Consider the following 26,927-nt stretch of genomic DNA (forward strand, 5'->3'; position numbering starts at 1 on the left):
TGCCTATTGTTTCTATGTGGCAGGCTGTTGTTCCTGAATTTCACATGGCAATTCTATTAAGTAAGTTTCAAGAACCAGTTTTATATGTAAACGATCTGAGGTTTGAAATGACTGAAACATGTCAGTTTTTACTTGAAGAAGCCCTTAGGATGAGGCATATATCTGGAAGAATAACTGCAGTTAATTACACATCACAGCTTAACACAAAGAGATATCAGCAGCAATCTTCTGACTGCCATAAAGCCTGTCTAGTGTGTAAAATCCATTTTGTGCCCATCAAAACACTCTCCTAACACCATTTTTTGCACACGAGGATACGAATCAAAAATGTGAAGACACACAAGTGGCGTATTGAAACATTTCTATTAATAGCGTATAATGCAAAGGAATACGGAGAGAAAGGCACACGGGAGAGGTTACTGGAGGGTGTGATCCTAGTAGTAACTTGTTGGCTGATCCAAAGGGCTTCAGGGTAGAGAAGTGGCTTTTCTCGTTTATCACCGCTATTATTCCAATTTCCCATTGATAACGGCCAAGTACCAGTGGAATGCTTTCTTAGTTTCCTCCATAAACATCACAATTATCGCAACTAAAAGGGTCATTTAAACAGTGTAATAAAAAAACCTATTGAAACCTATGTGAAAAAAAAAATGAAAGTGTTTAATGTGTTTGGTTTTACACCAAGGAAATATTTCCCTGATACTTCCATTAATTAGCACAAAACAACTGAGGGGAATTTACCAGGTATTTATAAATTATGTTTTTATTATTTATTTTTATATTTATTGTAATCTCGGTATCATTGTAAATGAGGACTGAATGTGTTTTCCGAGAACAGAGGTTGAATTTAATATTAAGTGGTTTTTTAATTGTGGATACACTCAAAGAAAAACTCTTTGAACTCAAAGTGTTATTATTATTTAATGATGCTCGTTTAAATATAGATGTACACATAGCTAATAAACGTTATTCCTGTGACAGTTAAGTATTGACCATAACAAACAAGTGTCCAACCCAGTATTCACTATACGTAGAAAAGGAATTTCTTTCATGCCGTAATCGTTTTAACAGCTCGTAAAAATGTCAGACTAAAACAATTTAGAAGATCAGGAACTAAAGTAAACACGCATAATGTACTATTTAGTTCCACATTTAGTTCACCATTCTTTAAGCACTTTTGTCTCCGTCGATCGGTGCTGAGCCGGCCGCATGTGGTTTGGCTGGAATTGGTGCGCGGGGACCAGGGACTGCACTCTTTATATTTGGAGACTCCAAAAAGAATCTCAAGTCTTTCATGTGCCGCCTTGGTCCAATAAAATACGGACTGCCTGCGAGTGGTCGAATCTAGACGAGCTGTCAATCACGTTTCCTTGGCGGTAGATGTGCGGTAACCGCCTTCTGCTTCGCGGAGGCGAGAGGAAATGCTTGCATCGAATCAAAGACTATAGGATATTGTGGATGCAAAGAACAGAAGTGCTGGGACGTTGCCGATTTCTGGATTTCACATAAGGAATCAAATACTTTTCATTATAGTCCAATGCAGAGAAATGGGTAAACTTCATTCCAAACATGGTAAGTGGTCCTGTTCACAGTAGTCGCAATATGTAGACAGTTAAAATGAATATGTCGCTGCTTGATAGCCATTTAACCTTTTTGTGTTCTCATTTTCTTAATCAAAGCTGCCGTTTGTAAACAGAGGGAGAGTCCTGAAGGTGAGGAGACTTTAGTTTGTCAGTCTGTATAGCTATAACTTTGTAAAGTAGCCTACATATTTATTTCATTATCTTTGAAGCTTTGGTTTTTGTCATGTTCTGAAGCGAGTAAGCCAGTGTTGATCTTTGAGAAAGAGGTAGCTAGTTTGTGTATTTCTTGTTTAAAAACTCATACTTACGAAACATAAAAATAGTCTGTTTTCTGTTGGTTTTAGGCGATAGCTTTGTAGTTAATGCCTGTTTGGCGAGGAAAGGAATCGACGACTGGATCGTTAAACAGAAATACTATTGCACTGGGTCGCGACTAGAGCAGCAGGTCTGTGAGCACAAAACTACCTGTGGACTGTCGACAGGGGTGAGTAAAGTGAAGTTTTACTTTTACATGTAGGCGATTTCTTTTGCCTGACACATAAAGAGACTGTGACAACGGGAGATTTTGGAACTACTAGTTTGCTAGCCTACTTTGTGATGCGTTTTAGGCTGTTATCACCAAATAGACATCAGCTACTGGTAGAACTTAAGTCAATACAAATGTAATGGAGCGGATATCGTATTATATATTCTGTCCTAATACAGCAATATTCTATATCAGTAGTCGTTCGGTCTACGATGTGTTACATTAATTAGGAGTTGTCCATATCAAGACTGTATCTAAATGCATGTGTTTTGTACATTGTGGACATCTGAAATATTTATTTTAGTTTTTCAAGCTCATGTGTTCAATGTCTTTTAATTTGGTAGAAGTTATTATCAATCAAAAATGAAACGTATGGGTGTATTCTGAAACGTAAAAGGCAAGTGGCGCAGAGATCTTATGCTGCCACAGATCTTTTACCCTGCAGCTGCCCTTCGAAATGTGCGCTTCTTTTCAATCTTCAAAAGCATTCTCAGAACTTCCCGGACTTCACTCTGCATTTTTGAAAGCAAGTCTGAGAAATTAATTTTCGTGGTGTATGCATTTTCAGAAGACAGGAGTAGTTAAATCGTAAAACCGTTTATTTAAAAATGAAGCAGACGTATTCAGTTTTGGCTGGAATGGTTTTAAGGATGTGTTCATTTAAGAACCATTTTGCAACAAACGATTTAATAGACGTTATCCATGAAATAATCATGTAATTGATAACTGGGTGTTTATGGTTAACAACTTTGGTGTTCATTTTCAGTTTCACAGCTGTCACATTACTGCATTCCCCAGTTACTTTGATAGCTGATGTTCTGAATTTAGACACTGCTGCTGTTGAGTAACATACCATTCACAGAAATGCAAGGAAGATCAAGCTTGGAAGCATATGAAAACAATAATGTGTGGAAAAGTACTAATGCATTTTTCACACTTGCTGTCAGACCTCTGAAAATACATTCTGTAAAGCACACTAGTTCTACAGCGAGTGAATATTTAATGATTCTCTTAACCACACAATTGTGCTAATGTTTTTTGAAGTTATAAAAGACAAAAAGGTATTATCATTAGAGAAAATTTTCAGATGAATAAAGATTTAATTTTGTTTAGACCAGGCTTTAATCACTGCGTCATATTTTGGCATGCTGTATTTTTTGGTTAAAAAAATCTGAATATAACTTGTAGCATTCCCCAGCTAATCTGTTGACATAAGTATGTTGTAAATTTGCATCAGTGGGCAAGATTATGTCTGTTTTGTGTTTAGTGTCCTGATAAACAAACAAAAGTTAAGTGTTGTCTGGAGACAAAACCCTCTGGAACTGCTTCAGAAGAGCTTTAAGCCTCTTTAGTTGGCAGCCTTTTCTGAAATGCAGAATTTTGAGGTTTCAGTATTTATGACTGATCCCACAACTCCAAAGTAAAACAGGATGCATGGTTTCTCTTGTTTTTCCCTACTTAAAAGTAAACCCCAAAATGAGCTTGCACTGCAGATGTGTCAGAATCTATTTTCTGCTTTTTCATTTTTTGGTGATTGCAGCTTTGAATTCCTTTTTATGGTTATTCAAATCTTTCTCTCCAGACCCAGACTGACTGCAGGTGTTAAAAAGGTCAACGATACAAATGCAAATCACTCTCTGTGATTATTAATACAGGAGTGCATTGAAGTCACCTGAAAATCCTCATGGACTTGTGGTCAAGTTTTAGAAACTGTTCTCAATACACTTCCAGTTGGGGTCTGCAGCAGACCAAAGCTGTGGTTCTGCAGTCAGTCTCCTTTTATTAATGCCACCTGTTGTGAGGCCTGCGAAGGGATATGTTTTCAGGGAAGTCCGAGTAACCGGTGGGACAGGGGCCTGGGAAGGGGTCTGGGCTGGGGAGGGGGAGAACTCAGCATGTCATGGGACAGAGAGAGATGGTAGGCAGGGGGAAGGGGCTCTGAGGGCACGCTAGAGAGACCCTGAGATTTTCCGCTATATCTGCTGCAAAAAAGTAACATCCAACAAAAGACATCAAGTTGGCTATAGTACTATATTTGGAACCCGTTAGGGTCCAACGATATTGTGGGTTTTCCAGCATTGACACTAAAGTAATAGCTAGATAATTGAATATATTAGATTTTCAACACTTTTATAAGAGAAACTGTGAAAGCTACGTGCATTTTCAAAAAGGAACTGTGCGTTGTTCTGTAATCCTGTCTACGTAGCTCACACAGTCCAAATTATGGAAACCATATTGAAATGTTCCAGAAACATTTTAAAGTATGACATTGCTCTCGTATTTTGGCTGTACATACGCTATTATTAGTCCTGTAGACCTGTAAGTACTTACTGCTTTTTAATGATGATTTTTTGTGATTTTTAAATTCATTTAAAGCCATTTTGTCACCAGGAAGTACTTATAACTTTCATTAACTGTAGCAAAGCTGTAGCTGTGTCATTAATGGGAATTTGTTTGCTTGTTTAATTAGTTTTTTTAGGACATTAATTTTTAGGACTTGTAACTGCAAAACCAACAATGTTACATATCACATGCCATCCTAAAGAAACGGCTACCTGGCTAACGTTATTATGATAACTTCGCTGCTTTTAACTAAGATGCTTACGCTAGCATAACGTTGTTAGGTATGATAGATCTAGCTGTTTTTAACTGACTTAATGCTAGTTAAAAGCAGCTATCATAATAACATTAGTTAAAAGCAGCTTTTTGCAAGGGAGCTCAGAAAACTTCACATCTGGGTTTTTGTCCTTGTTTTTCGAACAGCCCACTACACAACAATGTTTCAGCATTTTTATAGTCTTGATAAGTTGCCGATTGCTAATAATAACTCATGAGTGTGGCCTTAATTGTGTGGTGCTTTATACCCTGTCTCTATTTTCCTTCTTTTTTTTTTTACCAAAATGGCAATTAACTGTTTATGGCAGCCTACATCTGCTGAAAATAAAGGTGGTTTTGCATACAACACACTGTGGTTTCTTTTTGTACTGAAACAATATGACAAGAATTGGAACCAGGATTTGATAAGAATTAGGCCTAGATTCGATAAGCAGAATTGGAATGGAACCAAAATCGATAAAATATATGCAATACCCAATCCTGAGCTACATTAAAGTTGACAGTTAGCATCCAAAACCGCCAAGAAATTTGAGGAAAACTGAGGAAATTGCAGGAATGGCAAAAAATGGAGAAATTCACAGAATCCGTGGCACCTTTGACTTCCGTAACAAACACCTAGCCTTGCCGGTATATCCCAATTACATCATGAAATTCCCATATTTATGATATGGCATTATTTTTCTCATCATCTTGTTATATTATTGGGAAGTTATTTGGCCTGTTTTGTAATATTGAGGGGTAATATCCCCTGTAAATTACACCCTTGAGCCTATTAGTGATGGGCAAAACAGTTCTTTTCAGTGTACTGAATCAGTAGAATCAGTTCACTAAAAAGATTTGTTCAAAAGATTCTTTCACCGAATCAGTGGCGTCACTAGGTTGGTGTCGGTCGACGTGGGGGGGGGGGGGGGGGGGGGGGGGTGGGGATTGTAGAGGTGCCATTGGACGTTGTCGACCGGGGGGATCGTTTATAGACGGAGCATTTTCCTACAGAATATATTTAAAGTCGGACTGAAGTTACTTCGCTTATATTTTGTACTATCCTTGGTGGTAAAATAGGCAGTGTCAACTGACTCACTGCACGCAATCCCGAAGGACACAAATGTAAAAAAACAAGTGGGTAGAATTTTTATCAGGTTCATTAGTGTCAAACAACACAAGAGTCTGCAGTCTGCATTTTAAACCAGACGAGTTTTTGAATTGGGTGCAAAAACAGAGTGGATTTTGCAAAGTACTGCGACTGAACCCTGAAAAGTCCCCTCAATTCGACCAAGCACAGTACAGAGCAGTACGGCGGATAACCACAAAGTAAGTTTCTTATATTATTATATTTTGGATGTATAATTACTGAGTGTATGAATTACCTTCGCCTGGCTTACAAGGAGGAAAGCTAACAGCTACATTCGCTAACGTTAGCTGGCATAGCTGAAAAGCAATCTTAGCAACATAATTATCACACAAAATAAAGCAACAATTCAGGAAAGTCGAATATTATTTATCTAGCTAGCTACGGAGATTTGTTGACTTTGTGCAATACGACAACTCATTTAGCTTTACCTATCTACTGAAATGTAGCCTGTCGCCCTATTATTTTATCTTGATGGCTGTCACAGTCAACATTTTCCCACCATCCGCATTTTTATTTTTTTTCCGCCATCGTAATTTGAGTTTGCCCGACTTCATTGTACTAGTCTACTGGGAGGGAATGCTGACTTCAGCTGTCTACTTTTCTGTCATTTTAAAATTTATTTTTTAAGTATTTTTCTGCGCGCCATGGGAAAAACCGGCGGTCACTCTAGCTGTAGTCTCAGGCTCAGACGGTCCGTCCACAAGCTGTCACTCAAAATGCAAGGAGTACGCCCTCGACCCCGCCCACGCAGTATACGACCTCCATAGTAACATGATAGTAACATTTTTGTGATATGTCCAAAAGTATTAATTTTTATCATTTAAAATAAAACATTTTCAAACCATTTAAAAACAATTTTGCAATGATGTAGAATATAAATAACAATACAGTATTTCAAATTTCAGTCCGACTTAGCCAAAGCACCAAACACTTTAACACTTTCTTTCCCTATTTTTCACAAAATGTTTCCGTTTGGATTTTTATTCTACACAATTTAGTTTGAAAGAATGTGTTTCATGTGGCCAGTTCACTACATTTCCCAAAATGGGTTGTTATAGCCATAGATGGTGATTTTTTTACCGTGACTTGTTCTAGTGGCTGCTTGAAATAGGAAGTGCTGATATACATTGGCTAAGTAGATCATGTTTTCCCATAAAATGTAGTCGATAAAATAGTAGCCTTGGCTAGCCTACTTTGAGACATGTGTAAAAAATGTCTTGTTATTTCATTGAAAATAAACAGTACACTTGACAGTGATGTTCCATTATCCATTTATTATCCATTATTCCATTCCATACCCACTCTCCTCCCCAGACACTCCTCACTCCTTGCATTTGGCACAGCAAGAAGAACAAACTAGTGTTGTGTCGTTTGCGAACGATTCGGACAAGTGTACTGTTGTGTCGTTTGCGAATGATTCGGGCAAGAGTACTGTTGTGTCTTTTGCTAACGATTCGGGCGAGTATACTGTAGTGTTCGCGAACGATTCTGGCAAGTGTACTGTTTTGTCGTTCGCCAACGATTCGGGCTAGTGTTGCATCGTTCGTGAATGATTTGGGCGTAGTACGTTCAGTGAACGAGTCACTGAACTGATTTGTTCACTGAGTCTGCGAACGATAGTCAGTCAGTGAACGACCAGTTCATGGTCGCGAATGAATCGTTTCACGAAGTGATTCAGTACAGTTTGTTCACCCAAAATATTTGTTCTTTGGAACGAATCGTTCGCGAACGACACAACACTACAGCCTATGAGTGAAATACACAGGTTGGTGCAAGTACTTGCTTAATTCATCCATCAAGGAAAGAAACAGCACGCTTTTTTGCATTTAATTTAACAAAACATTGTTGTAAATAGAGTATGCTCAAATTGCATTACTAAAATAAAACATGGTCACTCGTATCCATTTTTATTTCCTTAAAATTTGTTTGTGTTCATTGTGAGGTTCACTGGTGATAGAACATTGTGTACATTATCTATGTTATCTATCACCTGGTTCCAATGCCTATGAGTCATGCTGAAGACACTATCTGTGGTGCTTCACTTTGGAGAAAACATACCTGCTTCTGTTTTACCTGCTTGAATAGAAGCTGCTATTGCCCCAAGGATAGGCTGGCGTACTTTCCAGCTTGCTGTAGACAACTTGTCTGTGGGCTGACCTCACATATTGCTGACCTACAATTAGAGCAGTTCAGTAGAAATGCAGCTCAAGTGTCAGGTTCTGCCTGGTGAGTCGGACGGCTCCCTGGATAGCAGAGGCGCTTACAACTAAGGGAGAGCAAGGCGGGGAGGCAGAGGAGGCTACCACACCTGCAGTCACATCAAAGTGCACAGAGATATGTGGGGAAGTGTTGAGACCCAGATCATGTGCCAAAATCTGCCTAGTGTCTATCTATCCCTCCGGTTGCCCTGGCAAAGCAGAGAGAATGTATGCTGTGTTGGATGACCAAAGTAATCGGTCATTAGTCAAATCAGAATTCTTCGATCTATTCGGCATCAGTGGAGACTCATCCCCTTACACTCTGAGAACATGCTCAGGCATTATGGAGACAATAGGGCGGAGAACATCCAACTTCACTGTCGAGTCCATTGATGGGAAAACTCAAGTAAAACTTCCTACTCTCATTGAATGCAACATGATGCCAGATGACAGATCAGAAATTCCAACACCTGAGATTGCCCAGTATTTCCCTCATCTGAAACCAGTAGCAAACCAAATCCCAGTACTTGACCCCAGAGCCCAAATCCTCCTCCTGTTAGGAAGAGACATTTTAAGTGTACACAAGGTACGTGAACAGTACAATGGACCCCACGATACACCTTATGCACAGCGGCTAGATTTGGGCTGGGTTATAGTGGGAGAAGTGTGCCTGGGAGGAGCTTACAAGCCGACAGATGTGAGCATCTTCAAAACAAATGTGCTGCACAACGGACGCACATCCATGCTCAACCCTTGCATGAACAGCATTCAGGTAAAAGAGAAATTCAGTGCCTACACACAACATCCACACACACCCTCTCAGCGCTGTCTAGAGACTGTAACCCCTAACACAGACATCTTGGGAGACCGTGTGTTTGTGACAAACCTGCTCTGTCTGTGGAGGATAGCGTGTTCCTTGACATAATGGACAGAGAAGTATACATTGATGATGCAAACCACTGGGTGGCACCTTTGCCATTCCGCTCACCTCGTCGTCAACTACCGAACAACAGAGAGCAGGCACCAAAATGGCTCTCCGCTCTGCAACGCTCGCTTGAAAAAAAACCTGAGATGAGAGAGCATTTTGTCAGTTTCATGCATAAAATGTTTGAGAACGACCAAGCAGAACCAGCTCCACCTTTGAAACCAGGTGAGGAGTGCTGGTATCTGCCCATTTTCTGTGTCTATCACCCACAGAAACCAGGGCAGATTAGAGTAGTATTTGACTCAAGTGCTCAATATGAAGGCATCTTCCTGAACGACACACTCCTTTGTGGACCCGATTTAAATAACACACTCATAGGTGTCCTTATGCGCTTCTGCAAAGAGCAGGTTGCAATCACTGCTGATGTGCAACAAATGTTTTATTGCTTCGTAGTAAGGGAAGACCACCAAAACTATTTGAGATTATTGTGGTTTAAAGATAACGACTTCAGCAAAGAAATCGTGGAATGCAGACTGAAAGTGCACGTGTTCAGAAACAGCCCCTCTCCGGCTGTGGCCATCTATGGACTTAGACGGGCAGCTGAGCAGGATGATGGACTTACCTCTGTACCCACCGAAGCCAAAGCAGTCAGCCTCCTGCAGAGAACCAAAGAGATGTTAGCAGAATCTCAGGTTACACAAAGCTGCATCTAATAGCAGTGCTGTTATGATAGCATTCCCCACAGATGACAGAGCTAAAGATTTGAAGGACCTAGACATAGGCGTAGACCCTCTGCCCCTGCAGCGGAGTCTTGGGGTGAGTTGGAACTTACAGACTGATAGTTTCACATTTCAAGTGTCCCGAGATGTAAAGCCATTTACACGTAGAGGCATTCTATCCACAGTCAATAGCCTTTATGACCCCCTTGGATTTGCAGCCCCCATAACGGTGCAGGGTAAGGCCTTAGTCAGGGAGCTCTCCTCAGAACAGTGGGAATGGGATGGTCCGCTTCCAGCAGATAGACAGGCTCAATGGAATGCATGGACCAATGAGCTGATTGGTCTTGAGCAACTCCGTATCCCCAGACCCTATGTTCCAGTGTCACTATCATCTACTCAGCACAGAGGGGTATGCGTATTTTATTATGGCAATAGCAGCTGTAGCATATCTTAGGGTTATAGACAGTGATGGCCAGTGTCATGTAGGCTTCTGTGGCAAACACGCCTGCCACAGGCCACCGAAGTGGCTTTCCTAGGGGCCCTCCAGCACAGAGACACAGGGAGAAGATGTTCAAATAGTCCACATTTATTTGCAAGGGTTTGGCAAGATGTTACTGCCAAGGAGCAGATGTTAAAAACACTGTCATGACAGAGAGGCTCCCCTGTGTGGGTGGGGATGGCAGATTTAAGCTGTGCGCAGTGATTACCTCACTACGCACAGGTGCAGCCACTCCTGTTCCTGGGTCCAATTAGCCTGGCCAATTATCTAATTCTTAACCAATTATCCAATTGGCCAGGTCTAATTAGCTTGACCCAGGGCAGGTGTGGCTGCTTAAACCAGCCATCCCAACACCATAGCTTCATCATGGGCAAATCAAAACTAGTTCCACGCCCCGCCCACACAGTGCCACGATTAGAACTGTGTACTGCTGTCTTGTGGAGCTGGCAGAAATGATTTCTGATGTGATGGACATTGATCTTCATGCAGTTAAGTACTACACTGACAGCAGGATTGCACTTGGCTACATTCATAATGTATCTCGGAGATTCTATGTGTATGTCTGAAATAGAGTGACACGGATTCGAAAATCCACTCACCCTGACCAGTGGCATTATGTAGCTACAAGTCACAATCCAGCAGACCACAGCACCAGACCTGTTCCAGCAGCTCATGTACAGCAGACCAACTGGTTCACGGGCCCAGCATTCCTACGCCAGGCTGAAACAGGTGAAAAGATGACTGAATCCTTTGACCTCATTGGGCCAGATTCTGATGACGAGATCAGGCCCCAAGTGTCAGCCCTTGCTACTAAGGTCACCGAACAGCAGCTGGGGTCACACAGATTTAGCAGATTCTGACACTGGAAGTCACTTGTGAGAGGTATGGCTACTCTTACACACATAGCCAAATCATTCTCCAGTAGTACACACACAGACTCTTGTAAAGGCTGGCATTGCAGTAAGAAACTAATTCATCAGAATTCTCTCAAGCTAAAACAGTCATAATCAGATGTGTGCAGCAAGATGTATTTAAAGATGAACTCAAGTCAAAGGGGAAAGAAATCTCTAAGCAAAGCCCTATTAAGAGTCTAAACCCTATGATTGATGAAGAGGGACTGATTAGATTTGGTGGGCGCATTTCAAATGCAGATTTTACAAAAGACGAAAGACATCCCCTGATCATCCCAGCCAATCATCACATAGCCACTCTCTTGGTTAGACACTACCGTGAGAAGGTAGCTCACCAAGGCCGCCACTTTACTGAGGGCGCATTACGCACAGCTGGTCTATGGATTGCCGGATGCAAAAGGCTTCTTTCCAGTATCCTCCACAGATGTGTAACCTGCAGAAAGCTGAGAGGGCGGTTAGAGGAACAAAAGATGTCAGACCTCCCTGCAGACAGACTCACCATGGACCCCCCGTTCACCCATGTAAGCCTAGATTTCTTCGGACCATGGAATATCACTTCACGCCGTACTAGAGGAAACAGTGCAGAGAGTAGAACGTGGGCTGTGATATTCACTTGCTTAAGCACTAGAGCGGTTCATCTGGAAGTCCTTGAATCCATGTCAACTTCAAGCTTCATTAACGCGTTAAGGAGGTTCCTATCCATCCGTGAGCCTATCAGGCAGCTCCGGTCTGACGGAGGAACAAATTTCATAGGAGCCCGCAGGGAACTGAAAATCAACTCAGATGATCCGGAAATCCAAAACTATTTGCTGGATCAGGGGTGTACATGGATTTTCAATGCACCTCATTCATCCCACATGGGAGGAGTGTGGGAGAGAATGATTAGGGTAGCCAGACGCATTCTAGATGCAATGCTGATGAAAAATGGAAACACTCACCTCTCATACGAGGTACTTACCACACTGATGGCTGAAGTCATGGGCGTAATGAATGCCAGGTCATTGGTTCCCGTTTCAGCTGATCCGGAGATGCCCGAAATTCTCACACCAGCAATGCTCCTGAATCAGAAAGCCAGCGCAACATCAGCACCACCTGGGGACTTTGACCTGAAAGACATTTACATATGTCAGTGGAGGCAGGTTCAGAGTCTTGCAGACACCCTCTGGAAGCGTTGGAGGCAGGAGTATCTGTCAACACTCCAGACACGGAGAAAGTGGAAGGAAGACAAACCAAACATTCAGGAAGGTGATGTTGTCCTACTCAAAGACTGTCAGGCAAAGCGCAATGAGTGGCCAGTTGGGCTCATTGTCAAAGTCATCCCCAGCAATGACAAGAGAATTTGCAAAGTGGAAGTGAAAGTCATTAAACAAGGGACTGCCAAAGTATACCTTAGGCCTGTTTCAGAGGTAATTGTTCTCTTATCAAGTGAAAAGTAATCTTATGGAGTCTATAGACTGAGTAATAGTGGTATAATAATTATTATACCAGACGCGGAGTGTTCTGTCCCTTAAATGGTTAACATTATTGTGCACGATAGTGCCATCTTGTGACCGTTGTATGTTACTGCATGTAATTTCCTGTTCCAAATTGTACAGTTTTCCACTGCGTGTTCAGAAGGAAAAATAAGCGAGCAAGCTACAGCGTGTTCTCCACAACTCTCCGACGTTTTATGGCTTGGAGTTGATATGTCTGTGAGGAATAATAGTTATAAATAAGTGTTAAAGTTTACAAGAAAACGAATGTAAAGAGGTGTGCAGGCCATGTTGTTGTTTAGTCGCGTTTGAAATGTCCGTGTAGAAATGCTTATTGCTAGTTTTCTGTGTGCTACGTTGGTTAGCTAGCTTGTCTACGTGCGATCAACATATAGCCTATGTAAGTTAGCAGGTAGCTATATTGTTATGTATGTATTTACATATTTTCATAAGTTAGAAAGCTAAAACAATTCATATTGGTACTATTTACATGGTAGCTTATTTCATTGTCATTTAACAGCATTGTATTAAGACATTTATTTTGTATTCTTGCAGTTTTACAATGTCAACCCTGAACTCAACTTATAGTAAAGACCATACTTCTGGAGAAACGGCTTTATTATTGGGGTTTTTGTATGCTATCTGTCTAGCCTTGGACAGACACGCAAGTGTAAGGGCAGAAAAATTACATTTGCAACATTTATTGTAACTTCAATTCAATGCTTTCAAAATGATTCCATAACATTTACTTGCACTTAATTGTGAATCAAAGGTGATGACTATTGTTTCACCGATACTACTCATTGGTATCAGACTTACCTAACCCGTACATACTCATATTAATGATCTGAAAACGAATGTAATAATGCTCTCTTTGTGGAAACATTACATATTTCACACTGGGTGTTGAACATAAAGCATAGCCTACATGCTATTATGCTAGGTCAGTGGTTTCCAAACCTCTCAGGTACCCCCAGCCAGATCCAGGCATTTGATGTGTTTCACCTCAAACACACATGATACAACTAAAGCCGCGTTTCAACCGCAGGAACTTTACCCTGTAACTAGGAACCTTTTGAGGAACTCAGTGCGTTTCCACCACAGGAACTAGGGTCTAAATTTAGTTCCGGGGGCTTTATTTTACCCCTAAAAAAGTTCCTGCTCGGGGGGTAGTGCTTTCCAAAAGTACCGGAACCTTTGGGGTGGGGCGCAAGCGCTGAAAATTTCTGATTGGTCGACTACTTGCAGTGTTTTATTTTCAACCGCCATGTTTAAAAATATGCAGCCGCAAACCGATTTATTTTCATAATAACAAATCAAACTTGTATGTTATGCGGCGCAGTAGCCTAGTTTTGGTTATAGCCTGCCAACGTCTTTGAATTATAACGTGTGCTCTTCTGTTCTTTTCTTGCTTTAGTATTCGTTTTATAAAATGCTAAGCATTCGTGCTGGGACAGCATATTACGTACCAAAACATTCAAACGGATTAATTCGGTTGCTGCATATTTGTTAGCTGTACCACTGCTAATTTAAATTTTCACGCAAGTCCGAGTTTTCGTTCTATTCTTGTCATTTTGCGATTAGCCTATATGGAATTGACGATGAGAAAGTAATCAAACAGCAAATTTTTTACAACGTGTGCATGTTTTCTGCTGTTGTTGCCAGTTATATTAGAAATGTGAGTGCATTCTGTCGCCTCGGATGTCAAGACATGAAAGTGAATGTTTGCATAAAAACATAATGAATGTGTTTGAGAGGATATATAAAACCGTTACAATCTGACTACTGGCCTGGTATATCCTATTTGTTGCATAACAACGGTCCAAGTTCAACTACCAACGACAGTTTTGCTTGACAACGGTAAAATATGCCCAAACGGCTGCAGAAGAATATTTCAATTCCAGGTGATTAAATCGATAAAAATCAATAAATACAAAAGTAACCATATATAGTCATTGTTGGTAACCCGTTGTATATAAGTGGAATAAACCCCTCCGGGCTGTCCCGGTTATTAGAAAATAATGTAGGCTACTTCGGTGGTAGTATGGGGTTACAGAAGAAATCATAGGACAGATGGACCGACGACAACGTCGCTTTTTCATACGTCAGTGGGCTAATTTGCCTAATCTTCAGACTTTAGACCGCGGTGGAAACGCAGACAACCATGGGCTGAAGGAACCTTTTAGTTCCTTGAAAAGTAGTTCCTGGGACTAAAAGTTCCGGGTACTTTTGGTGGAAACGCGGCTTACTCAAACCCTTGATTAGTTGCAGCAATAACTACAAATATTGTTTAGATCCAGCTCTATACCACCTCAGCTCTGGTATTTCTTCTCAGATGCAACAATATAATTTTTAATAAAACGTAGCCTACATATTTTGGGAATAAGAGGATTAAAATTAGAATTTGATTAGCTTTTGTAGTATGTAATTAATTTAGGGTCTGCTTTACAGACAGGCAGTATAAGGTTTACAGAAATGTTGAACACATGGCTCAGAGCACTCCTTTTTATGCGCTTGAGAGAGCCACACAACGTTGACAAGACGGATGCGTGCCCAGGGGTGGTCCTTCAGTGTTCTTCGCAGGCGACCATTAACACACGGTCCTTCCTTTTGGTGACAACCCCCACCCGCACTGCCGCCCACTTCTCCAAACCCTGTCTCTCAGCAATCCAGAGATATTTTGGCAGCAGGGGAAGGCTTCTGGCCTGGTGCCCATCTGTCGCGGTGTCCCAGCAGGCGAGCAGGACCATTGGCGGGGTGTGGTGACCCATTCATGGGCTGTGTTTTCTCACCAGGAACACTCCCGTCATTGTCTTATGGCTTGCCTTCCTACAGTATGCCATTTTCCCCAATGGAGAGCCCATTTATCCCATTTGAGCATTTTCCGTTCTTCTCTCATCATTATTTTAAGTTTGAAGATCCATTTAGTACTCAAGCACAGCCCTGAGAATGTAGAGTCACTCTCATTGTGCTCCTTGACAACCTGATTTGAATGTTGAAATTTCTTTCACCACACCCCCCTCTTTCAAATCTTGCTTCACCCCCACTCTTCGTGCTTGAGCTCATTCCCTTTCTTAGCATCCATCTGTTTCCTGCATGTACCCTGAAACCCTGAAGTTGTCATTGATGGAGCACGACTACATTTGAAGCAAGCCATGTAGGAGTATGCTGTGAAATGTGATCCTCATCCTGTCAGAAGCTGTAGCCTGCCAGTGGGAAGAAAGATTAATCCTCTATGCTCATGTACCTGTGGTCTGAATTGGTGGTGCCTAAAGCTATCCTATTTTTTGTATGTGAATTTTGTACATTAACTGTCAACTATTTGAAAATGAACATTCAGGAAAGTGCTTATTTGGGGAATAACGATACATCAAAGATAGACTCATTCAAATGTATAGAAGTGAATACTGTGAATTGAAGAGTTCACTCCTTAGGAAATTCCAGGACAGTGCAGATTACAGGATTCCAAATCCCTTGGGGAAATGCTCAGAATATTGTGTGATAAAAAATGTTTATTTATAGCCTAATCTTTTGACCACATATTTTCAGCAACACCTTGTAAAACAATGCACTTACACATTCTTGATAAATGATCCACAGCTGTACTGTACATCATTTAAACAACATACCTGATGGTTAGTCAGTGTTAGTAATTATTATATAGAGGAAGTGCAGCCCAGAGAATTCCACACAAGGTTACTATACACCAGTGGTTCCCAACCCTGTTCCTGGAGATCTAACAACCTGTAGGTGTTAATTTCAGTCCGAATTTGGAACACCGATTCTACTCATTAGCAGTTCAAGATAATCTCTAGCTGAGAGTTGAATGAGGTATGCTTTGTTAGGGTTGGAATGAAAACCTACAGAACCTACCTGGTTTTCATTCATGGTACAGCAGATCTCCAGAAACGGGTGAGAACCACTTTGTATTTAATTTAGCTATAGCACTGATTTTAAACTTATGTGGAATATGGAATCTGGAATTTAAAAAACTTCTCCAGAATATCATGTCATTCATTATTTATTTAAACCTGGATCAATGGTTTTTAAAAGCAACACTATGAACGCATATGTCACAGCATGCTCTAATGTTTTTTAGGTGCTGTGACCTCTAAAGTACTATTGATTTTCATAGTGACAAATTCACAAGAGGGTGACAAAATGTTTTGTTTGGTTTCCTGCCAAGAAACATTCCAGCAACATGGTTGAAATCCTGTCTGCACTAACACAATTTCCCAGGTAGCAAACCCTTTTGCTGAAAATGAGTGAAAATATGAAGTCCAATTTTCCAATTTTACACTGACTTGACTGTGTAATAACTAATTCATTCGGGCTAATTAATGCTATTTCACGTGGAGTACAGGAAAACTTTTAGATTGCTGCATTTGTGCGTTTCTTAAGATATTCTCATCTTGGTGTGAATCACTGCCCTTCCGCAGTACAACACCATCAACTGAAACATGATCATAGAAGTTTCTGGACCCAGCAAAGCTCCTCAAGAATTGTGAGTGCTGTATTGCTGCCTCATATGAAACGACTCAGTAGGTCCCTGAATTTTCCTCCACTGTATTTCCCCACTAAGCACTGTTGTCAAGGAACTGAGTGTAAGTTTGTTGTTGGCTCCTGTCCCACATTCTTGCCTTTTCCCCATGTTTTCTGGTAATCTCAGATGCACCTTCATGAAACAGAATTTCCTATCATCCACCTTCCTTCATGTTGTCCGCCTCCCTTGTGTCACAAAAGCTCCTTTAGCTTTTTTTTTTTGAAAAGATGGGGAGAGGTTTTTTCTGTTTGTTTTCTGAGAAGAAAAGTGTTGCCTTTGGGGAGAGTGGCACAGTTCTTGGTCAAAGGAGAGCTTTGCTTTTCTCAGAAGAAGAAAGGAGCCGCTGCGGAGTTCATGTAGCAGGAGGAATGGGAGGGCCAGGAGCTTCAGGTTGCATTGACTTTACTCGCCCCATCCTGTCATGGGGTTAGTAATTGTGACAAGTACTATACATAACACTAATTGAGATACCTCCCAGTTTAATTATTAATGTGGACATGACTGATAGGATATCAGACAATAATCATTCCTGCGCATTTGCTACCTGTCCTGCGGCATGCATGTGTATGAGCATGCGTCTGCCTTGCGCACGTGAAAATAGTGCCGGTGCGTCTGAGGTACAGGAGCGTGCAGAGGAGCAGTGTGGTAACTGTGTGCACTGAGCATCTGTACCCGGCTGTTCGGATGCACTCCGGAGATCAGAGCCTTTCACACAGAATGCCCAGGGACTAGCAGCCTCTTTCTTTCCAAACTATCCACGCACTGGTACAATCAATAGTGGAGTGCAAAATGGCATCACCAAACACCTGGACAGTGCAATTCCAGATCAAGGGCAGTGACAGGGTTGGGCATGTTTGGGGGTTCGATTGTGTTTGAGCTTCTGAAACTTTCTTTCGGATACATTTAGAATAATTCTGACTCTTGGAAAACAAACTCCCTGGGTTACTTTTCAGAAGAGAAAAGGATTGTGCCTCTAGTCTAAAGGGTTCAAGAATAGTAACTACTTTATGTTGGGTGTGTAATTTTCAGGCTGGTGTTTATAAAAGGGGGCAACACAGAAGGGGTTAGGGATAACTGTAATCCACATGCTCTGTTTCTTAGTTAAAATTAAAGCACCAGATAATTTTCAAGCTCCAAATGTGTAAGTAGGTCAGGTGTTGAGCGATCTCAGCTCCTTTCAGTCTTGAAAATTACTTACTATGGATAAGAAATTGGTTGTATGCTGATTGTTTTATTTTGATACCCATATTATAGCCTGCGGATTTTGCCTTTTTTGTCGTCTTGGTGTTCTAGATGTGGGGGATATTTACCTCTATCTTTTGAGAGACTGAAGAGTATGAAGGCAGTAATGGGTGGATTTTATTGTAATGTGATGAAGCTTTAGCTGACTAGTGTGGTGCATTTGTGCAGTTTTTAGCTGTAGCAATGACATACTTAATACCTAGCTAGTTACTAGCTAGATACGCCCAGTGATTGCATTGGGAAATATGTAAATTAATAGCATGCATTGTATTCATAACCTGCTAGCCTACTACAATGTGAGACGCAGCCATGCCAAACCATGACTCTTTTCAGAGGTTTTTTGTCTGTTGTGCTGTGTAGGCCTTAGAAAGCTATAGGCCTAGCTAGTTGGGGTGTTGTTTGTTTCAGTGAACATCTCTTTACAACTATCAACCTTGGCCTCTATTCTTGTACAACCCAATAGTGTCTACTGTATATAATGGTCCCCTCGCCTCCATTCCCCGATAGCTACCTCCCCCCGCCCGTATTTGGGTTTTTTCTTTCTTAGCTATTCTGACATTGTTGAAGACATGCATACATTGAAAATGTGTTCGAGTTTAATATTTAGGCTTATGTTTCTCTGCTAATGTTACAACCTCTAAGAATGGTCTGTCAGATCTTTGATTGGTTTTGTTGTCTGCTCACAATGCTGAAATCTAAATTGAAGGATAACGTATTACATTACATATGAAAAGGAAACCCAACTGATATTTCAAAATGCCCACCCTGTCAATGCATTCTTGAACTGCTCCTGTTCCGGGGAGGTTTTTCTCAATAACTTGTAGTTAAGTCAAAGTTTGTTCATCATGTTCTAACAATTCCTTTCTTTCGGTGGTGTAGACCTTTTTTAATGTATTTAAATGTTTTAAAACTTATATTTCACAATTTTATTTTGTTACATTATATTTTCCTACCATTTTATTTCACTATTTATTTATTTTTGCAAATTGCGATGTTCCTGAAAGATGGATTGTTTTTGCTTTGATTTTAAAACTTAAAACTGGACTGTGCACCATGTACAATAAGTTTCAACGAAAGTATGGACATAATTAAGCAATTTTTATATTTTTTGTCACTGTTACTTTTAAAGTATATGCTTTTCATGTGTGTGCATGTCTGCATCATGCAAGTGTGAGGATGTGCAGTACAATGTTAGAGTTTATATGAGTCCAGCAGGGATGAAATGTAGCTACTCTTATCAGATGCACTGTAATGTTACAGAGATGATCCAGATCATTTTACAGTGTGGGTGATTGCCTGGTTTTCTGAGTTCCCTACATTCACATTCAAGGAAATACACAGGGTTTTACTGAAAAGGGAAAAATCTGTCATAGCTCCGGAGGATACTTCACAGAATACTGTTGCTGTGAAGCAAGTTCTGAGGCTTCCTAAAAAGAACAGACTAGGGTGAGGAAAAAGTATGCATGCTTTGTTGGGCTTTCCTGTATGGCTCATTCAAGAACTTATATTGAAGGCTCTGCTGGAGTGAGCATTTTAAGTGTTCAACCTCTTTGAACACTTAAAAAGAGTTAGAAAGAGTAATTCTTTCTTCTTTATTTGTCTTCCCAGGGGTTTGATCACATGCCCTTTATCTCTACACAGCTTAAGTTGAAAGAGTCACATGTAAAAATCTGGCAGGATTTCTTATTTATAAAAGTAACTTAACAGGTGTAATGATTTTTATTTTTCATCCTATTGGCCTTTAGTTTTTTTTGTTTTTGCCAGGTCATGCAATTTTTAAAATTGTATTAGAACTCGACTAAGCAGATTTTTTGACAACACACCAGCATGTAGAAGGCTCAAACTTTGTAGCTGGGTAGAACAGCAAGGGCCATAGACCTACCTGTCAATGAAAGGAGGAAGCAGTATGCAAACGAACTGAAGTGTAGAAGCATTTTGCTTCCCCCAGCTCTGTTTACCTTCCTATTGTCTCTGGTGTTGGAGAAGTTGAAGAGGCTGACTTAATAAATGGGGTTTTTGTTCATGGATACCTATAATGTAGAGGCCAGGTTGCTGAAACGGGCACTCCTGTCTTCAGGTGTGTTTACTCTTGGCAGGTGCAGCCTGTGTGGGGAGGGGGGATCATGCCTTGACATCAATCATCCAACAGGTATGTGCAGTGGATGGAGGGTATTAATGCAACATGCATGGTAAAGTTTTGACAACTTTGCTTAGTATATTGTGGAATGAAGCTGCAGTAGCCTAGATCTACCATTTTCTTTATCTCCTGCTCATTACATGCAGTATGAATTCTGCATACTCTGTTCTAGATGGCTTTTGGCTATCTGTTGCCTGGTTGTAAGCAGGCTACACAGACAATGTTTCTGATGTTGATCAGAATTTAAAAATATTAGCCTACTTGCCTGTACCTGTATTTCATTTATGAAATGGCATCTGTGATTTTTTCCTTCAGATTTCCCCATTAAAACCAAGTTTAAATTCTTTGAACACACTTTCTGAAATGCAACCATTTTTTTCACTTTTGTTTTCTATAGGAAACTGCTATGTCCTATAGTCCTCCTATGTTGCCAGACATGTTTCATATCTGCAAATTAGCCTCTGTGCAAGGTTTCCATGATCAGAGACATGCTCATGTTTATGCTCTGAAGTAGACTCAGAAGGCTTTACAGATACCTGAGCTCATTAAGAAACAGTCAAGCCCACACGCCATGAAGTCAGGAACGATTATCTCCCGTGCAATTAAGATTGTTGCCATTAGGCCAGTTGTACATAAATATTGTGACAGAGGGTTGTATTTTTAAAAAGTCTTTTGGCAGATGTCACCCAGGTTTGTGTTTTCCACCTGAAAATGCTGGTATTGATTGTGACATCCATTTCAGTTTCGAGTTTCGAGAAATGTATAGATTCGCAGGTTAGATGCACAGCTGAGACTGCACAATAGGGCACTCTGTGCTTTAAAAACCCAACGAGTTCAATGAAATTTCCATTTTCCAACCGGTTCTTTGCACTGAATAAAGATGTGTTCACATGGCAGTGGAGGTCTGGTGTTTGCATTAGCACTGCTTGCTTTGAAGCTTGGACTAGCATCAAAAAAAGTTCAGATCGGGTTTCTTTTGAACTTGCCTTCCACACTTGGAAACGACTTGCAGCCCATCATAAATGAGAATAGATGGGAAAACCTTCATTTTCAACAGAATATCTGCACAGAATTAAAAAATGGTGGATGCAGTCGCAGTGGCCAGAAATTCAGATATGTGGTAGCGAAGTAACATTAGCTAGAAAGCTACAGAATAAATCAGGTATCTGGCTGTCATTTAGATAGAAAGTTGACTAGCTACACAACTACAAGCATATTGCAGTTTTGATAGAAATATTCATTAGACGGAACAAACCATATGTAGACTAGTAATACAGTTTGCAATATGTCAAGGAAGCAGGCTAGCTAGCTAACTTTTTTAAAAAATTTAACAGTGGTGTGTAGCTAAAGTGAGCTACATGAAATGGATACTAGCTGTCTAGTCAGCTTGCCCAGCTAGCTTCATTTCAGGTGGCTAAATGTTAGGTTCAAACAACCAGTTCCCAGATCACTGACATCCCAAAAACAAAGCATTGCTACAAGCTTCACATCAGTGCAAACACCAGATGGCAGCACCACAGGTGTATTCACGAGTGTTCTTGACAGCCCAGCATTATGGGACTGTGCTACTGCTAACAGTTAGTAATGTCATGCAAGCTTTCTGCTTTGTGCTTCTGTTTTAGTTTAAAGGAGCCACTTTCTCACTGCCCTGGATATTTTTATGAAAGAGGTTAATGGCATGGCAGATTCATCTGTTGATATGTCATATTTGGGCAGAAATTAGTGCCAGCCAAACCTGAATTATACCACCATAGTAGCAAATGAGGATATAAAAACTATTTGCCCCGCTTATGGTGCTAACCGCTGTTTGCCGTTTATTGCTCATTTTCTTTTTTTTTAAGTTCCCAGATATGCATTAAACAAAACTGAAATTGAATTGTAAAAACTGAATTTGAAAGGGTATTGAATTGCTAACTTGAGATTAAAAGTGAAAATTGAATGAAATCAAGTTGACATTCAGTTTAAAACCATTGCATTCAATTTCAAGTAGTGAAATACAAATTAAAGTTATGCAATTCAAATTCATGCCCATTGTCATATTATAAATCAGCGGATGAGAGCATCCACATACCTGAGTCTGAGCGCTCATATTCTGACCAGTTGGAATGCACTAAAGTGCTCATATTTTAAATGAATTAATTATTTAATAAATTCATTATTAGCATTAAACATTGCAGGATTTTCCCACATTATCCTGGACTAATGTTTGTCAGAAAAAATGTCAGATTCTCACAATCCCCTGCTGAAATTCCATCCCGGAATAGATAAATATGGACAACATTATCAGTTTATTAAAATACTGAAATGGGTCAAAACAGAAATTTTCATTGCTCACATTTTGAAAATTAATATTTTTGATGACTAGTGTGAGTTCTGGTTAGTCATTTCACATTGTCTTATTGGACATATTGTGGAAGGTGTGCCGTTTTTGGATTTTGTGTTTCTATGTGCTGTGACAAGGCTACTCTGCGGTCCTCTGTCTCGCCAATGAGCAGCTTTTTTGGCAGTGCACGGAGGGAGGCCTGCACTTGAAGAGCTGGTTAGGCTTGTCCTCAATGGTAGAAGTGTTTATTTCTGTGCACTGTAGGAAACCCTCCCCCTGGCCATGAAGGAATTCCATGGGATGGAGAGAAGCCTGTGGAGTTGACCTTGGCTGCATGTACAAAAGCAGGCGGCTTTGTGGTTTCATTTCATTTGGACTGAGACGAGCGAACAGCTGAGCCTACCCACTAAACGACACAAGTCAGATTTCCCTTCTGGGATGGTCCAACTGTTTGTCCAGCATGATGGATCTGGAATTAGGCTATGACGTCTGGCCAGTTCCTTCAAATTAGGGTAAAGGTTTTCTTATGCATTGAAAGCAACTTGGCTGGGTGCTTCTGGTTTGGTTATTCTGTAAGTTTTTATGGAAATGACTTCAAGTGGACAATTGCAGACATTGTTGAAAAGAAAGCCAATTTTTTCCCCCATTTCCAAATTTTATCTTTTTTTAGAATACTGAATAACAGTTATAAGTCTGCTCCATTGCTGCAGCGTTCTCAACTCAAGTCAGTTAGCACACTTGCTTTCTGAAGTTTGTGTAGCTAGACCACATTTTACTACACCACATTTTTTCACTTTGCAGTCCACTATCAGAGATGTGCAGCTATTGTGCTAGAGGTCTGTACTTTTTCAGCAGATTTTATCCCCAAGAGAACAATTGATCCAATGTTTCCGACCATTGTTTTCTTTTTTAGCAAAGCGTATCAACCAGAAGTTGGATTCCTTCTCTCAAGGCTTTTTTATGTATTCAATGAATTTTAAAAAATGGCACTTTAAAAATGTGCTGTTATTTTTGCACAATGACACCAAAATACATAAAAAATACACTTTAATAAGAGCTGGGAATCTGCACTTTAACCACATAATTATTTGATTACAAATATAAAATTATGGAGTACAGAGCTAAATCAAGAAAAAAAAATATGGCTTTGTCCCAAACATTATGTTGCTCACTGAATATGAGTCTGGAAAGGCCATTTTTGAATAGTTGGTGGGATTGTTGCATTTGACACCACCAGTGGAAAATAGCATAAGAGGAAAAATTTCAAAATGTAAACACATTGAATCGGTCTTGCTACAAATATGCCATGAAAAGCTATCACATATCGCATTTTGTGCAATTTAACTGAACTTTAACATCAGAGATTGAACTGTATTTATTAAATTACTGTATTAAATTATTATTATTAAATGATATGAATTTAACAGATGTGCTTTTCCAGATTTGTAAGTGACATACTTACATGCACGCAATAGTGATGCAAGAGCAACAGTTACTCTAGAAAAGCCTACAAATGTACACAAATCAGTTATATCATGAGAACAACTGGCTATCCTGTCAGGCACAGTCAACTGTTTATAACATGAAAGAACCAATACCTCCAAAGTGTTTAAAATTCAAGAGAAAGCAGTGGGGTCTACATTTTTCAGTTGTTTCTAGGGGTAAGGAGATCAGTGGGAATAGGTTGGGGGTGAAGGGAAAAAGCAACAGGTCTGCCCTGCTGCAGTCTTCAGTTTTCTTCTTCAGTGCTCCCAGAGTTTGAAGGTCCCTTCAAGACCGGCCTCCCTAGGTCATTAAGAGGCCAGTGTCCAATTATCTGGGTCCAGTTGAGTGCAGTGCACACAAGCACATGGGTCAATGCACCACTGATATTCTAATCCTCCACACAAGCCCAGGTGCTCAAACTACATGCTTTGATACTCAGTTTTTACAGGTCAAATGTTTGCACCATCATGATCCTCTCTTCAGCTTAAACAAGTGTGAACAACAACATTGACGTTTTATCGCTGAACATGCAGTAACTGAGGTGCAGGCTTAATCATGTTCATCTGCGTATGCTAAATTCAGTTCAAGACGCCTGATTTTGAAGCTGCTGTGTTTGAGTAATCCTCTGAATATATCCAGGTGCTTCTGTAGACTAGACAGGCGTGGCTCCCTCTTTGGAGTTTCCCATACTCTTTGTTTGTCATTGGCAGCATCGGCTTAAATGTCAATCTGAAAGGTTTTTTCCAGTCATCAAGAAAAGCACAAGGCACCCATTGCAGGTCTTACTCTTCTAAATGGGTTTAAATCGTGGGAAAGTCATGTGCCAGCTAAAATATAGACCTGTGTTCAGCAAGCATTGGCTCAGGATCAGTGCAAGCTGTCGTCGGGTATGTAAATTGTCAGCCTGGGTGGTGTAGTGGGGAAACTAGCTGACTGACACACTGTGTGACAGCTAGGTAGGGTCAGGATTGGCTCAGCCACTAACTTAACCCTAAACACCCTACAGTACTGAGCAAAATTCAGAGACCACCCTTTCTTCTATTTACTTTCCAGTGAAAACAGCCAGTAAGTGCTAGTTATTTTTTTCTGTGTCAAGCCGGGCACCCACCGCACGCGTATCGGCCGCGAGCGCACTACGCGCGTATTACGCGCGTAACTGAAGCGTAGTTGAAGTACTGTTATTACAACGGCAGCGGGCGACGTCGTCTCCACCAGATGCGAACGCGTCGCGTACCGGCTGCGAAGCTCGCGCGACACAAGCGAACTGAAGCGTAGTTTTTCGCTTCAGTTCTATTTTTTCGGCTTGTCGCGCGTCACGATGGCCTGTTTATACACAGAAATATGCTCTAAAATGCTAGGTATACATGCTCTGATTTATATTTCATCCTTATATTACTGGGGGTGTGTCCCTAGTTACCTCCCAGATATTTTATAAGCACCAAAAAAAAAAATACAAGCCTTTTCGTTTTGTAAAAATAAATAAATAAATAACTGGAACCTGGGGAAAAGGCAAACTTAGTTTCGCTGTCTTATTTTGCGGAGGGGGTGGGGTAAATTTGAAAATACACCACAGAAAGACGTAGCCTATCGCACTTGTACTTCAAAGCTTCCGGTGTTCATGGCGTTGTGGTGTTCATATCTCTTCAAGATTAAACTGTTACTGTCTTTTTCATGATTAGCTGATTTTACTAAATATGATCCTATAAATGTTTTGACGTGAATGACAAGACAACACGGGAATTCCCAATGGTTGATTACGGATTATTTATTATTATTATGATCATTACATATTCTTCATGAAATTGGCACGCTTGTTAACCAAGCAAATAAATTAATACAGTTTGAGATTGATTGTTATGCAGGCTACGTTGCGATTTAAGTTTATGGTAATTCTTGAAAGCGTTTACTTTCTCACGTATTTACGAGTTAACGAAATATTACCAAATTAACAAACTGAAAAAGGTCTCTCACCAAAGTATTCACTTAACCCATAATCAACAGTCCTGAACAAACATGAAATACACGATGTAATCCCACTGTAGACTGCGAGAGCTACTAGGAATATATAGCTTTTACGCAAGCCTTTGCGCGACACAAACGGAACCAGTGGAGACACCCTACGCGCCGCGTCGTGCTGCTTCGCCGTGCTGTTTACGCGACGCATACGCGACGCGTGCGGTGGGTGCCCGGCTTCAGAATGTAATGCAGCAAATGTATATTTAACACACAATTACACACAAACATCCTGTATCCAACTATGTACATTATCTGATAATCTATGAAATCTGCTAGGATATTTTTACACACTTCTTGTAAACATGTCCTAAGTTCAGTCTTATAAGTTAGTTGCATTTTATGCTGTTCTCTATCCAAGTAGTCCCAAACACATTCAATGATGTTGAGGTCTGGACTCTGGGGTGGCCAGTCCATTGTTCTGAGAACACCAGCAGCATGATTTTCTTAGCAGTGTGCTTGGGGTCATTATCTTATTGTAGAATGCATTTTCTCCCAATCAAACATTGTCCAGAGGGTATTGCATGATATGTTAAAATGTGTTTGTATTTATCAGCATTCATGATTCCTTTAATCAAAATGAAATCACCAATTCCAGATGTTGTT

At 40.5% G+C, this 26,927-nt stretch overlaps 1 protein-coding gene across 1 annotated transcript in view; it reads left to right on the forward strand.

Annotated features, from left to right (window-relative positions):
• Positions 1-1,269: 1,269 nt before the first annotated feature.
• Positions 1,270-26,927, forward strand: part of LOC135255067 (protein naked cuticle homolog 1-like) — a 49,696-nt gene continuing 24,038 nt past the window's right edge. Inside the window, exons 1-3 of the mRNA XM_064335800.1 lie at positions 1,270-1,572; positions 1,680-1,712; positions 1,928-2,067. Coding sequence (XP_064191870.1) covers positions 1,548-1,572; positions 1,680-1,712; positions 1,928-2,067 — 198 coding nt within the window. The 5' untranslated portion in view covers positions 1,270-1,547. The remainder of the gene's footprint in view (positions 1,573-1,679; positions 1,713-1,927; positions 2,068-26,927) is intronic.

Source organism: Anguilla rostrata, chromosome 5, assembly GCF_018555375.3.
Source record: "Anguilla rostrata isolate EN2019 chromosome 5, ASM1855537v3, whole genome shotgun sequence".
Classification (NCBI taxonomy): domain Eukaryota; kingdom Metazoa; phylum Chordata; class Actinopteri; order Anguilliformes; family Anguillidae; genus Anguilla; species Anguilla rostrata.